Below are 14,507 nucleotides of genomic sequence, written 5' to 3' on the forward strand. Positions count from 1 at the left end.
TTGTTTGTTGACTTTTTTGTGCGGCACCCAGATCGCGTCTGCTCAGCAGGACCCTCAGCTCCTCGCGTCTTGGTCTGTGCGTTGCCCCTCACCAAAAGTAACTTTTGCTGGTAATGTTCACTAAACGTTAACAGATGATTAACTACGGGTACTCCGTACACACACCTTTTCCTCCTGTCCGCACTTCAAACCTGGTATCCCACCAATTGACCCGACCAATTTGGTAATTTTGACCATTGGCAGCTTTGCACGGCATTGCGGATTGCCTATCGCACATGCACTGCCAATAATATTTCGGTAGGGCTGGGCGTCAAGCGTCGACTGTCGAGGGGGTCCGATTCCTCCAATTGTGTCGCGCCTTGTCCGTCGGCAATGGCGACTTTAACAGCTTCACGGCAACGCCCGGCAGAGTCCTTCCGCATACACGAAGATGCACCATCCACCGAAGACACCCAGATGAACGAGAATGAATTGCAGGAGCAGGAAGAGGGCGACGAAAGAGACAAGGAAAAAGGCGACCCGGAAGCTGTTGACAACCCGGAGTCGGAATACTCGGAAAGCTCAGATGATGAGACCGAAGAAAGCAGCATCCAGCGGGACATGGAGAAACTGCAGGACACATTTCCCGGTTTCAGGCAAAAGTACCGACTGATCAAGCGGATTGGTGAAGGTTGGAATTCTCCTTCGCTTTCGTTGGTGACCCTTGCCCAGCTAACTCGGTCCATAACCCAGGCACCTTTTCCACCGTCTACAAGGCAATCGACTTGGATTACTGGGACTATGACAACTCGTGGGACCCAGAGAAGGACGATACCTTTGTGCCACCTCGTCCGGTTGGAAAATACAAGACCATGCAGTGTGTTATGGACCGTTTGTGGTTTGACGAAGAAGTGAAGAGAAAGACGAGAAAATATGTCGCCGTCAAGAAGATCTACGTCACGTCCTCGCCGACCCGGATCCTCAACGAGCTAGAACTGCTGCACGACCTGCGCGGTTGTGAAGCTGTCTGCCCGTTGATCACGGCTTTTCGCTCGACGGACCAGGTGTGCGCCATCCTGCCCTATTTCCGGCACGCCGACTTCCGCGATTACTTCCGCAAGATGACGGTCCCAGACATGGCCATCTATCTGCGGTCTCTCTTCACGGCCCTCGCAAGCGTGCACTCTCACGGGATCCTCCACCGCGACATCAAGCCAACCAACTTTCTCTACGACCCGGATTCGCGGCGGGGCGTCCTGGTGGACTTTGGTCTGGCCGAGCGCGAGGGTTACGATTGCAAGCCCTGCATCTGCCACGACGACCCGGTGCAGCGCAAGGCCAAGCTGCGCGCGGCCCATCTCGCGAGCTCCGCGCCCCACAACGGCTATCCGAGGGAAGACACGCGGCCGTCGCGGCGGGCCAACCGCGCCGGCACACGCGGCTTCCGCGCGCCCGAGGTGCTGTTCAAGTGCACGGAGCAGACGACCAAGATTGACATATGGAGCGCCGGGGTGATCCTGCTGACGATTATGTCACGGCGGTTCCCCTTCTTCAACTCGGCGGACGACGTCGAGGCGCTGATCGAGATTGCGACCATATTTGGTCAGAAGCGGATGCGTGCGGCCGCGCTGCTCCATGGTTGCATGTTCGAGACCACCATCCCCACCATTGGAAGTTCAGGGTTCAGTCTCGAGAGCATCATCTTGTGGAGCACACAACGTGATGGGCCGGGAAAAGGTCTGTCGGACGAGGAGAAGCTGGCTGTGGAGTTCCTGGGCAAGTGCATGGAGTTGGATCCAAGCAAGCGCCTCAGCGCCGAAGACGCGCTGTCCCATGAATTCCTCCGCATGGGCCTTGATGAGCCGGTGGAGGGAGGGTCCGGGGAGGATGACGATGAGATGGACATTCTGAAAGTTTGAGGCGAGCAGCATTTGCGAAGTTGGGTGTCTGTCATGAGTGTATCATACATTTGCCATGAGAGGTTCGATGGGTGGGCGTTTCGTGCGGGTGTTTCGTGTGGGTTCAAGCATTGTTGATATCCAAGTATGTACAGTACTACCTGATCGTATGTGGCCATCACCCGCTTTTTGACGTGTTCAGTGTTGACCGGTGCTGGCACGATGGGCACGTCAGGAGGCCAGCAGGGCCTCGAACTCATCTAGGACTTAGGACTCCGAGTAGCTGCTGGCCTACGGGTAGCTCACTACTACATCCGGGTACTGGCCCAGTTCTGGCCCAGTTCTGGCCGTCTCTGAAGTTAAGGAGAACCTTTTAATTTGCCTTTTTCTCAGATTCTGATACACTACGCTGACAGTACATACTCAAGCAAAAGTACACTAAGCCCATCAAAGCTAGCGGCATCTGGATCTGCTCGGCACTGCTCGCCCTAGGTACCCTAGTGTCTCTTATTATCAATATCCGCAGATCTCGGCTTCAATTCAAGAACGGCGATCAAAAGTGGATATGGCCGTACTCTAATTTCTTGCCGTTGAACGGCTGTCGGAGAAAACAGTAAGTAAAAGTAAGGTAAGCGAGGCATGGATCATGGTTGGGCTTGATGCCGGGTACCGGTTGGCTCGATCTTCGTTGTCACTCAGGGGCTACTTCTCACTGCAAGATAAGTAGGGGCCGCCGAGTGAGGTGGATACGGAGATCGAGCCAAAAGGCAGTGCCCGTCGTAGTTTTATATCGAGTAAGTACCACAACTATACATGTAATCAGGATGGTCATTTTCACCGGACGCCCGATGTCAACAAGACGTGACTACCTTATGTAGTGCCTCGGCAAAATGCTAGTGCGGCATCATGCGGCGGTCAACCTCCCCAATGCCAGCGTAAATTTCCTACTTCCCTTCTCTGCAACATAATACCTTAGTTCTTTTTACTTTCAATGCCATAAGGCATAAGTGAATACCTACTGAATAGAGGGGCATCCAGGAAGCAACAACAGGGAGCAACAACAGGGAATCCAGTCGAACCCACTCACCGTTCCAGGCTCCGCAACGCTATTTCGGATGCCCTATACCGGCCCGATACGGCAGGGGAAGGCCCTGGCCATTGGGGGCCCATCAGCTTCACTATGATTTCCGAGTACGAAGTATCCCCCAGGCTGCCCTAGCATACCTAGCCGTCTAAGCGTCCGGCTTTCCAGTTTTCTTATTATTTCCTTTCATGTTGTACAATTCTACTCCGTACAGCCAGCAATTTTCGTATGCTCACAATTTTTGTCATGCAAGACGTGACGGCAGTGCTACCTGGTAGTCCTGTATTTAGGCAAAATAGCCACGTGGTGAGGGCGTTTTCGGTTCGCAACCCCGGATTATGTACTCCAACTGAAGGCATCCCCGCTGACGCTAGCCGATTCTATGCTAACTGCGGCATCTTACTATATCAAGCTCAAGGGAGCGACCCTCCAGTGGAACGGTCATTAAGGAACCGGGGTGGGCTCACGACCCCCTAACTTTAGCCTTTGTATCATCAGCTGCACTAGGAACCCGGTTCCTGGGAAGATGATTTCACCCTGGCTGAATGGGGCTTCGGCTCACCGCCAATAAGGGGGAGCTTGGTCAAACTTCGCCGTTTTCAATGTTTGCTTGCGAGAGCGGGGAGCGTGTGTGAGGCTGTGAGCCAGCCAGGCCTACACTACCTAGGGTAGTCATGGTAGATCCAGGTAGAGCCTAGGGAGGGTGTGATCTGGGATGGCAGTATGATCATCTGATGTAGCATAAGAGGACGGCACGTCGTGGTGACTCGTGCGCTTATACAAGGATGGCTTGACAGGCACCACGCATGACCCCGAATACTACGGTCGGGACACTCATTGGCCTGTATTGTCTCTCGATTTCCATTGATTTCGAAAGCAACATGAAGACATCGATCATCGATGACACCTCTAGTCCTCTACTGCCAGGCAGTGAACTTGAACCTGAGAAGGGGGGGAGTATTCACATCGCACTCAAGCTGACTACTGTCGAGAGTAGCATTAGTTATACCTTATCTGACTTATCATTGCCCCCCATATTGCTTGGCTTGTTGTCTTATAACCTCGTTGAGACAGATCTTCGCCAACGTCTCTCGAGCAGTTGGATGTCAACTTACATTCATCCATGATTCACCTCGAGCTCCTCCCGACCGAGCTTTGAGTTTGGTTGGCGCCGTTTCGATCTACCCTTAAAGATAGAATACTCCCGTTACAAGGACATGCCAGCGCTTAGGGCTTGGCCTGAGAATGTTACCACCCATCGACCTGAGGGAGGACCGTATCCTAGGTGTATGGACATGAGACCCCACAACTTCCACAAGAGAGATGGGAACTGGATAACCGCCAAGGCTGGCCAAGGCTGTTCCAACTCCATGGGCCCCGAAACCACCGTCGCTTTTTCTTATTTAGCCTAAACTTGGAGACGATGTGATAGGTTGCAACTGACTTTCCTAACCTGGAAATCTTGCGTGTAAGCTGAGCATCGAGGCTTCGCCCACGACTGCAAACCTGGAAGACAAGGAGATGTGCAATGAAGAAGCGCGCCGAATAAGGCGATATGGCCGTACACAGTAAGAGTGATTTGAAGCTTCTGAATGACGACTCAACCTGCCTGCCATCATGGATCGCTTTTCGGCCCGCCGGAGATTGAGGTTCGGAGGCCATGATTCCGCCAGACTTAGAATGATACCCGACATGATCCAGGACTTCGTTCCCCTGGTGGCGAGATGTCAAAGAAAGTGTTCAAGTAACAACAAGGGCAGAATACATAAAGCCACCACCGCAGCGTCGATCTTCGACCCAAACCATCAGGCTTCTCATCCCAGATCGATATCCAGACCTGTTCCCCAGCTGCTCCCCGCCATTTACAACCATGGTCTCGTTCAAGTCTCTCCTCCTTGCCGCGACGGCGGCCACTACCGCTCTCAGCCGACCGTTTGACTTCCTCGAGCGGGACGATGGCAACTCGACTGCGCTGGAGGCTCGTCAGACGACGGGCAACGCCGAGGGCTACCATAACGGCTACTTCTACTCCTGGTGGTCCGACGGCGGCGGCCAGGCTACCTACACCAACCTTGAGGGCAGCCGGTACACTGTGAACTGGAGGAACACCGGCAACTTTGTTGGTGGCAAGGGCTGGAACCCCGGTACTGGCCGGTATGATCTTCATCGGCCCCTCCAAGCCCCCTGCCCCCTTCCCCCTGAGCCCCTGTCTCCCTGCCCCCTGTCCCCTTGTTACCATGGGTCCCCATGTGCCGTAACTGCCGTTATGATTCCCGGGTCTTGGCTGATGAGTCTATCTGATCCACAGCACCATCAACTACGGTGGCTCATTCAACCCCAGCGGCAACGGCTACTTGGCCGTCTACGGCTGGACTCGCAACCCTCTCGTCGAGTACTACGTCGTTGAGTCGTACGGTACCTACAACCCCGGCAGCGGCGGCCAGTACAAGGGCACCGTCAATACCGACGGCGGCACTTACAACATCTACGTCTCGACCCGCTACAACCAGCCCTCGATCGACGGCACACGCACCTTCCAGCAGTACTGGTCCGTCCGCACCTCCAAGCGCGTCGGCGGCTCGGTCACCATGCAGAACCACTTCAACGCCTGGGCCCGTTATGGCATGAACCTCGGCCAGCACTACTACCAGATTGTCGCCACCGAGGGCTACCAGAGCAGCGGCAACTCGGATATCTACGTGCAGACCCGCTGGTAAGTCCAAGATCCTGTCTAGGCGGTGATGTGGCCCACAGCTGATCTCTCCGGTCAGAGGACCTATTTTGCCAGGGTACCGACGGGAGCTTCGACTCGGAGACAGAGTGCCTGGTGGATCCGAGAGTCTTTTGAGTTCAATTCTTGTACATGTCATCAGATGCGAAGTTGTACATACATGTAGCCAGGGTCGACATACCTTGAGCTATAGCATCCGATAGTTAACTTGAGCGCCTTTATTTTCCCCATCCTGACCTGGCTGGAGGTGAACATGTCGCACCTGATGATCGATGTGACATCGTACATCAAAGTGCCAAGTTGCAGTTGACGTGTTGACTGTAAACGATTCTCTCACATCCGTCGACGGCTTCTCCGTCTTTTTGAGTTTCAAGTTCAGGTACCCTTAGCTGCGGCGGTGCGGTCCCCGAGCCGGCCAGCGGCTTCCCTCGCACCCCCTGTGCGCCTGCGCCGGTCCACGCCCTCCCTCCTCGTAGCGTGTCCGGGATCGCGCCCTCCAGTCGGGCTTGAACCCATCTCTACTGCCTCCTTGCTACGCCACGCGCCGCTGTGCGCACACGCCATCTCGGCTACTTGCAGGGCTGACGTGCTCAGCGTGAGGTGGAGAGGTCGATTGGCTCTTAGGAGGAATTAGGCGGCTAGGAGGAATTCAACAGCTTGGGAAGTTTTCGTCTTCTTCGTCACCTTCGATCTCATGATACCGACGATGCGATCTGATTATGAGTGGGCCATGGTGACGCTGTGAATGCGTGGCCGATTGCAGTGGGTGAGAATTGACGTTGTATGCCCTGGATCCCGAAACATTATGGTGGAAGCTTTGAAATGTTGGATGTTTGGAGTTTTCGAGTTCGAACTTCGAGGGGTAGAAGGCTGGTGGGGATGTGCCACTCAAATACGTATGACCCTACCCTTGCGCGTCCTTGCGGAGCCATTCTCTTTTTGTGGAGCACTCTTCTCCCATCCTCCCAGGCCTTCCCAAGCCAACAGCAAGACCTCAAGCAGTTTTCTTGCACACCGGAAAATTCACAGCGGATATGGCGATTGGCGAGTACCTACTCGGCAGCACTTGACTTTCTCATTCTTATATTCTTCCATAACTCCAATCACCTTTCACCATAAATGCTATGCTCATTCACAATTTGAACAGTGGAGTATCTCACTTTTCAACATGAGCGATCCACAGGCCAAAGCAATCGACTTCCATCACCCTTTCACTCCCTACGATGTCCAACTCCAATTTATGCGCACTGTCTACGATGTCCTCGAAAAAGGAAATGGCCAAATCGGAATATTGGAAAGTCCAACCGGCACTGTATGTCCAACCCCTTCGGTGCCTCACTCTCTCTGGATTAGGTACTTACCAAACAACAACATGTGCTGATCACTCACCCCGGGAATACAGGGGAAATCTCTCTCTTTAATTTGCTCGGCTCTCACCTGGTTACGCACCCACAAACGCAGCAAATATGAAGCCTCCTTCGAGGCGACAGCCTCTGCGATGACCGGCGAGCCAGACTGGATGGTCGACAATGCCCTGCGGAGGAAGAGGGAAGAGCTAGCTCGCAAGTGGGAGGAGAGGGAAAAGGCGATGGAAAGAGTGCGCCAGAGAGAAAAGGAAATGGAAGAGCGGGCGATGGAGAGGGGCAGAAAGAGGATCCGAGTTGATGACGAGAAGGTCAAGAGCGAGGTGAACGAGGAGAGGGAGTTTCTGATTACAGGCTGGGAGAGTGTTGAGGTGGACGATGGGGATTCCTTGGGGCAGTTGAGCAAAGAAACCAGGGCACTGATGGAAAAGGTTGGTCTTGGGGGCGGAGTGAGGAGGAGCGAGGAGGAGGCGGGGGTGGAGGAAGAAGTCAAGGTGACTGATCCCCAGGCTTAAGAAGATTTCTGAAACTGGCTGACAGAAGTAGATATACTACACTTCTCGGACTCACTCGCAGCTGACTCAGTTCATTGCGGAACTGCGACGCCCGGCTTTCCCACCTTCTTTACCAGACAAGATGGTTTCGCGCGAAGGAGATGGGAAAGAGTCTGCCACAGAAATTGTCAAGCAGTTACCTCTGTCATCGAGGCAGAAGCTGTGCGTCAACCCCTCGGTTGCGCGTCTGGGATCCCTGGCCGCGATCAATGACCGATGTACAGAATTGCAGCAGTCAAAAGAGAAGTGCCCCTTTATGCCCAACCCTGAAAACCAGAAGCAGACACATCAGTTTCGAGACACAGTCCTAGCAACAGTGCCCGATATCGAAGACATGTACAGGGTAGGCAAGGAACTCCAGATATGCCCTTACTATGCGTCGCGGACGGCGATTCCAGGGGCCGAAGTCATTACTCTTCCTTACCCATTACTTCTCCAGAGGAGCGCGAGAGAGGCGCTCGGCATAAACCTGGAAGGGAACGTTGTTATTATCGACGAGGCACACAACATCATGGATGCTGTCGCAAATGTACATTCCGCGGAGATCCGCTTGAGCCAACTTAAAAAAGCTAGACAGGTGTTGGGTATGTACGTGAAGCGGTTCGGCAAGAAGCTGAAGGGGGAAAACCGCGTCATGATAGCTCAAGTAGGGAGGGTTGTGGAGTCTTTAAGTGAGTGGCTAGACACAGCGCTCAAGGAAAAGGTAAGCGTCTCTCGTCACCACAGTCCACACAGGAGGAATACTGAGTTCTTGTTAGGGCGACCAAGGCATTGCCGATTCCAATATGCTTCTCAAGGGCCGAGGGGCGGATCAAATCAACTTGTATCAGTTGGTCAGATACATTCAGGAATCCAAATTGGCTTACAAAGTCGAGGGTTATGCAAGCCACATACAAGCGGCAGCGGAGGAGCCCACGACGCCTCAGCAAACAAGCTCATCATCACCGGTTCTCCACACGCTTGTCTCATTTCTCATTGCGCTCACAAACCTGAGCTCCGAGGGCCGGATCTTCTACGAGAAGCTCTCTTCAGTCCCTCCCGACATCAAACTCTCGTACCTTCTATTATCCCCCACGCACGCCTTCTCGTCCATCGCCTCATCAGCCAGGACCATCATCCTAGCTGGAGGCACCATGTCTCCATTCGATGACTACAAAGCCCACCTCTTCCCGACGCTCCCACCGAGCAAAATCACAACCCTCAGCTGCGGACACGTCATTCCCGCATCGAACCTTTTCGTTTGGGCCTTGGCCTCGACACGGCCTATCCGTTCTAGCAGCGGTAATTCCGCTGCCGCCCTACCACAAGATGCCTTTGAGTTTAGCTTCCAGAAGCGCAGCGACCGCGCCATGATCCGCCAACTCGGCCTCGCGCTTCTCAACATCTGCTCCGTCGTGCCCGACGGCGTGGTCGTCTTCTTCCCCAGCTACGGGTATCTGGACGAAGTTGTCTCGGCATGGCAGGCTGCCGAGCAGCAACCCACTGCAGGCGGTGCACAGACTCTGTGGAACAGGCTGGCGGCGAAGAAATCCCTTTTCTACGAAACCAGGGGAGGATCCAGCGACGAGATCCTGCAAAACTACTCGCAGGCTATCTTATCACCCCCTCCTGGGACAACTTCTGCAGCCGGTGGGCGTGGTGCGCTCCTCCTCAGCGTGGTCGGCGGGAAGTTGTCCGAGGGCATCAACTTCTCGGACCGGCTTGGGCGGTGCGTGCTCGTTGTGGGGCTGCCATATCCAAACATCAACTCGCCCGAATGGAAGGCAAGGGTGGAGTACATTGAGAGCGCCACACTGGCTAGGCTTCGGGACGGGGCTGGGGAGAGTGAAAGTGTGGGCAAAGAAGAGGCGATGGCGTTGGCGAAACAGGCAGCGAGGGATTTCTACGAGAATGCGTGCATGCGGGCGGTCAACCAGAGTATTGGCCGCGCGATCCGGCATCGGGGGGATTATGCTGCCGTGGTGTTGGTTGACAGGAGGTTTGGCACGCAAAGGATTCAGGAGAAGCTGCCTGGGTGGATCAAGGGCGGTCTGGTTGAGGGATCGGATAAGAAGGGGCTGCAGGGTCTGATGGGGGGATTGAGTGGCTTCTTCAAGGGAAAGAGGGGGTAGTTGAGGGAATGAAGGCGACATGCATGGTTTGTGGGGGCTTGGTCTTGACCCTGGTGTTAGGAATACCAGACTCTCCCTGTGTTGATATTCTGGAAATCCGCTGGATAACCTTGAGCACAGACAACTTTCTTCGGCATCAACATACCCGGACCAAGGGTGAAACCAAGGACTAGTCGTCATTAAAGGGGTGAAGACCTACGAAGAACTTCGAGGAGGGTGTTACCAATCGCTCGCCGGATGCGCTTCGGTGTGCCAGAGTATGACGCACCAACCTGAATGGGACTCCCAGCCCTCCTGCTGACAGGCAGCAGCGCCATGCCCAACCGCTCACCGGTTCTTGGTTCGATAGGCTGGAAATTCCTGACCACTGCGATTCTCTGCATTTCTGGCATCCTGCTACCCCAGCAACTGAGAATCTGAAACAACGTCTACTACGGATATGTCGTCGGCGACTTTCCAGATTCTTTCCGATTTGCACCTCGAGACGCAAGCCTCATACGACTTCAATTTCAGACAAACAGCGCCAAATCTAGCATTGCTCGGTGACATTGGCAAAGTAGGAGACGACGGCCTCTTTGTCTTTCTCGAACGGCAACTCCGGCGGTACTGGAATGTCTACTTTGTTGCGGGGAACCATGAACCCCTCTCAGGCAGCTGGCCCGCCGCGAAGCAAAGGCTGCGCAGCTTCGCCGACAGGATGGAGCAACTGAGGATTCGGTCCACCATCGGCCGCTTTGTTTTCCTCGACCAAAGGCGACACGATCTCAACGACACCCTCACCGTGCTGGGCTGCACGTTGTTTTCGCGGATCACCAAGGAGCAATATAGCGCGGTCGCCGCCCGTCTCGTCGACTTCCAGCAAATCCAAAATTGGACCGTTGAAGACCATCTCGAGGCTCACGCCGCGGACTTGAAGTGGCTGAACGACCAGGTCTCCATGATATCTAAATCCGAGCCCCAGCGGGAAATTGTCATCTTCACGCACCACAGCCCGACCCTTGATACGCGAGCCGTCGACGAGCGGCATCGAAATAGCGCTGTGTCGTCGGGCTTCGCCACCGACCTGCGCCTGGAGGAGTGCTGGACGAACACGGCGGTCGTCATGTGGGCGTTTGGGCACACCCACTTCTCCTGCGATTTCATTGACGAGCGAGGGAAAAGGGTCGTATCCAACCAGAGGGGCTATGCTGCGGCTCCTGAGAAAGCATTTGACGTCAAGAAGGTGTTCCTCATCAGGAAACAAGCCAAATCTGGCGAAGAGCCAACCAGTTCCTCTGGGAGGCCGTGAGTAGCCAAGGGGAGATTCGACGGCCGGGCACGAATCACAGTTGCAGGAATCTCGAGTCGGAGGATTTCGCCTTTGGCTACTATCTCTTGGTGGGCTGATTTGGATTCGCCCAAAGCCTCATCTTGAGGTGGTAGAGGTGGTCAGACGACACCATGTGACGACGCAACAGTTTCTATGATGTTGCTCAGGCGGTGTAAGCTGACTCTGTCCAAGGATCCGAGTCCTTTGCAAAAGTTTCATCGCCAACTCGTGAAAGGACCGGAGCTTAGAAGCAGTCGTGATGAGCAAGATTCAGTGGGTGGCAAGGTGAGAAACGACTGGAACGAATAGCAAGGCCAAACCCACAGAACGAGGATTGATTGGATACAAATCTTGAAGCTCCAGCCCATCATACGCATGCCCTATGCCCTCTTTATTTCCATATAGAGGTTAGCAACCATCTCTTTCCTCTCTTCCACGGCGGATTCCGCATCCACCGCTCAAGCCCCCTGGTTGCAACATTTCTCCAGGAAGTTGAGAATGTGTTCAGAACCCAGCTCAACGTTCAGCTGAGGGTCACCGGACCTTGGGAGTCTGGATCAAGGGGGTTTGAATCATCCGTGGCAGATGTTCCGTCAAATACCGTAATGTAGAACACGTCTTGCTCGATCTGTGAGGGCGTTGTATGTAAGTGGAATGCACAAACCAGGAAGGAGGGTTGAGTAAGGTAAGGCACGAAACGAAGGAACGTACGTCTACTTGGAAGTTGCCTTGTCCATAATTGGCGATGAGCTCCGCATTGAGTCGTTCAGGGGAGACAGAGCCGACTTTTTTGCTGAACCGAAGCTTGACTTTGCGGGATGGCATCATCTCGATGACCCGGCCACTTCAAAAAGGCAAAAGGCGCACGACTGAGAAGAATATAACCTGGTGAGCGTATATCAAGTTGGACCGGCTGATGAATTTCCGGAGGCGTAGCTGGTGTTTAGAACGTGGCTTTGGGTTAGGTTTTAATTTTCTTCTTTTGGCACGGGGGTGGCAACAGAATGAGGCGGTGTGGTTCGCCGCTGCACACAAAGATATCTAACGATATCTAGTAACGTTAGTGCAGATGCAGGTGATGACTGGACAGGACTTGAATAAGGGTTTATACCGTTTGTTTTGTACCATGGGATGCACATGTCCGGCGCCGCATGCACGAAAGGCGGAATGTTGCAGTTAGGATTAAGGCACTTAGCAATGCGAGGAATGTGAAACATATCAAATACGAGAAGTTTGCTCTGCATATCAGGGGGCTTGTGATGTCCCATATGTTGAGACGTCGGTGAGGCCCGGCAGGGGCCATGTCTGGTTTGAAGGACTGACACTCCATGGTACAAGTGTAAAAGAAAAGATGAGGAAGCCCCGTTTGTTGAGAATATAAGGCTATTAGGCTAATGGCCATGGCTCGGTTGCAACAAGCAATCGGGGTTCCTGTTTTTATCACCGTTCAATGTTAGGTAGGTATGTAAATGACAGCTTGACAAGAAAAAACATTAGACTCGGCCGTTTCAAAACCTATGCTACGTACATACATTCGCTGAGCCCTTCTTACAGAGCACTAGAGTATTACCATGGAAGAATACTGCCACGGTACATCCCGGCATCACGGCTGTCCTTTGAATCCCATTGGGGAACGTTAATATCGAAGAACTTCCCATTGTCATCTTTAGTTGCTTCGTTGGTGATCCGGACCACTTCCTTCGCACCAACTTCAACTGGCAGATCAGCTGCGCTTCCACCAAGGTCTGTTTGGAGCCACTGTGTCGACATTAGCTACGTTTCGTATGTGAATGCCCCTGACTCTCATTGCAAGCCGGGGAGATGACGAAGGAGGTACTCACACCCGGGCTTATTACAATGAAGGTGAACCCTTCCTTGGCAAATGTGAGGCCATAATCGACCGTCAGAGCATTCAAGGCAGCCTTGGTAATCTTATACGACGGTGTGGACAAGTGCTGGTATCGAGAAGCCAAAGAAATGGAGCCGACGGATGATGAACTTGGACATTTCTCATCAGCTGAGGTATTTCCCAAGTGAGACTAACAGCTTTCGTCTTACATGTTCACCACTTTTTTCTGCTGGCCTTTGCGCAACAGTGGCAGGAAATGCCTGGTCGCGCGATGGACACCAGTGACGTTGGTGTTGAAGGTGTCATTCAGATCGTCCCTAGGTAGTATTGCCGATACCATTGTTAGCCACCTCACTGATGACAATTTTCTCCAGTCTTGTATGAAACAATAGGGCCATCACACACATCTTTTCTATGCCCCCGTGGATCCAAGGCATGACTCCCGCATTATTAATCAACACATCAAGACCCTTGCCATTTAGTTCCTGTTCAACGGAACGGGCGGCCTCCTCGACACTCTTGTCATCGCTCACGTCCAGCTGGACGAACTTGACTCGTCCAGGATGCTTCTCTCTCAGCTCTTTCAGTTGAGCAGAATTGTCCCGGCGTGCAGCCGCAAAGATTGTCGCGACCGCTGACTCGGGCTGGGAGGCCAGGATAGACGCAATGGTCAGTCCCAAACCACGAGATGCTCCGGTGATCAGATACGTTGCCATTTTGACTCGTGTTTGTGGAATGGATATGGACTGTGCACGAAAGAGGTTGACCGTTGAGCCGGAGAATCTTCAATTCTCCAAGTTTACACTTTATAGTGCCTCGATCGGGTCTTCCGTAGCTGACAAATCTACTGACAAGTTCCACTGGTTAAGTAGCTGACAAATCTACTGACAAGTTCCACTGGTTAACGTTCAGTAAAATACATGATGCACGCTGGGTTATGGAGACTCAAGTGAGTATTCGTCACCTGGAGCGAATCATGACGGGATGTGCCAAGTCGGAGCTAAGATTTCGGAGATAAACACAGCCGGAAAACATCTTCGAAGGTGTCCAACAAGGTCACAAGAGATCGCAATTGAGTCCTTGGCATCAAATTGCTGATCCCAAGTCTGTGTAGACAACATTCAGAATCCAATAGCAAGCAAATCAAACTCGTCCAGTTCTCGAGACACCTCACATGTAGTGACGTCTCAAGTTCAATGTACAGTACGGAGTACATACCCTACGTACCGCGGGTTACATCGTTTAAGGCACAGTGTGACTCCTTTGTTCCCATTTTCATATTGCCATGCATGATGCAAACCGCAAAGAACACAGCACAGAATGGAAGTCGATACTCATGTTATGGTAGACATGCTAGAACTGTCACTGAGCAAGTCTGGTAGTAAATAGTAATATGGTACCTAGAGTTGCGAAGGGGAATTGTTTTGTGCTAGCAACCGCCCTGACGTCAGTTTTCAGTTATATCCGAAGATTTCGGCGTTGCCTGTCTGCAGCTAAACCCCGGGGAATGTATGACCGCTTACCCGTTGGCTCCACTTCGGTTCCACTTAAGGAGCTAACTCTAGAGAGTTGGGCGCAAAATTCCCGGACGGCACAAAATCGCCGGACAGTCCGCCATCGAGCCACTA

General features: G+C 53.2%; 6 protein-coding genes across 6 annotated transcripts; 4 read left to right on the forward strand and 2 right to left on the reverse strand.

Annotated features, from left to right (window-relative positions):
* The first annotated feature begins 125 nt into the window (after nt 1-125).
* Nucleotides 126-2,244, forward strand: N656DRAFT_742232 (kinase-like protein). Its single transcript, XM_064812831.1, has 2 exons — nt 126-670; nt 733-2,244. The coding sequence occupies exons 1-2, from the start codon at nt 373-375 to the stop codon at nt 1,896-1,898; spliced, it is 1,464 nt and encodes a 487-aa protein (XP_064664814.1). The 5' UTR covers nt 126-372; the 3' UTR covers nt 1,899-2,244.
* Nucleotides 2,245-4,831: 2,587 nt separating this feature from the next.
* On the forward strand, nt 4,832-5,678 carry N656DRAFT_772748 (glycoside hydrolase family 11 protein; the record flags this gene model as incomplete). The annotated part of the gene is made up of 2 exons (XM_064813952.1): nt 4,832-5,115; nt 5,270-5,678. 2 exons carry the CDS (start codon nt 4,832-4,834, stop codon nt 5,676-5,678), a joined length of 693 nt encoding a protein of 230 aa, XP_064664815.1.
* Nucleotides 5,660-6,535, reverse strand: N656DRAFT_785544 (uncharacterized protein). Its single transcript, XM_064816417.1, has 2 exons — nt 5,874-6,535; nt 5,660-5,817 (listed from the first exon to the last, which is right to left on the reverse strand). Exon 1 carries the CDS (start codon nt 6,254-6,256, stop codon nt 6,068-6,070), a length of 189 nt encoding a protein of 62 aa, XP_064664816.1. The 5' UTR covers nt 6,257-6,535; the 3' UTR covers nt 5,660-5,817; nt 5,874-6,067.
* A 142-nt stretch (nt 6,536-6,677) lies between these two features.
* Nucleotides 6,678-10,093, forward strand: N656DRAFT_840543 (DNA repair helicase). Its single transcript, XM_064818949.1, has 4 exons — nt 6,678-7,004; nt 7,095-7,550; nt 7,603-8,313; nt 8,369-10,093. Exons 1-4 carry the CDS (start codon nt 6,861-6,863, stop codon nt 9,719-9,721), a joined length of 2,664 nt encoding a protein of 887 aa, XP_064664817.1. The 5' UTR covers nt 6,678-6,860; the 3' UTR covers nt 9,722-10,093.
* A 67-nt stretch (nt 10,094-10,160) lies between these two features.
* On the forward strand, nt 10,161-11,009 carry N656DRAFT_720465 (uncharacterized protein; the record flags this gene model as incomplete). Its single annotated transcript, XM_064812448.1, has 1 exon — nt 10,161-11,009. The coding sequence occupies one exon, from the start codon at nt 10,161-10,163 to the stop codon at nt 11,007-11,009; it is 849 nt and encodes a 282-aa protein (XP_064664818.1).
* Nucleotides 11,010-12,507: 1,498 nt separating this feature from the next.
* On the reverse strand, nt 12,508-13,821 carry N656DRAFT_785548 (NAD(P)-binding protein). Its single transcript, XM_064816418.1, has 4 exons — nt 13,285-13,821; nt 13,089-13,196; nt 12,872-13,028; nt 12,508-12,788 (listed from the first exon to the last, which is right to left on the reverse strand). Exons 1-4 carry the CDS (start codon nt 13,593-13,595, stop codon nt 12,597-12,599), a joined length of 768 nt encoding a protein of 255 aa, XP_064664819.1. The 5' UTR covers nt 13,596-13,821; the 3' UTR covers nt 12,508-12,596.
* Between the last annotated feature and the right edge of the window lie 686 nt (nt 13,822-14,507).

The sequence above is a fragment of the Canariomyces notabilis genome (assembly GCF_033297395.1).
Source record: "Canariomyces notabilis strain CBS 508.74 unplaced genomic scaffold N656scaffold_47, whole genome shotgun sequence".
NCBI lineage: Eukaryota > Fungi > Ascomycota > Sordariomycetes > Sordariales > Chaetomiaceae > Canariomyces > Canariomyces notabilis.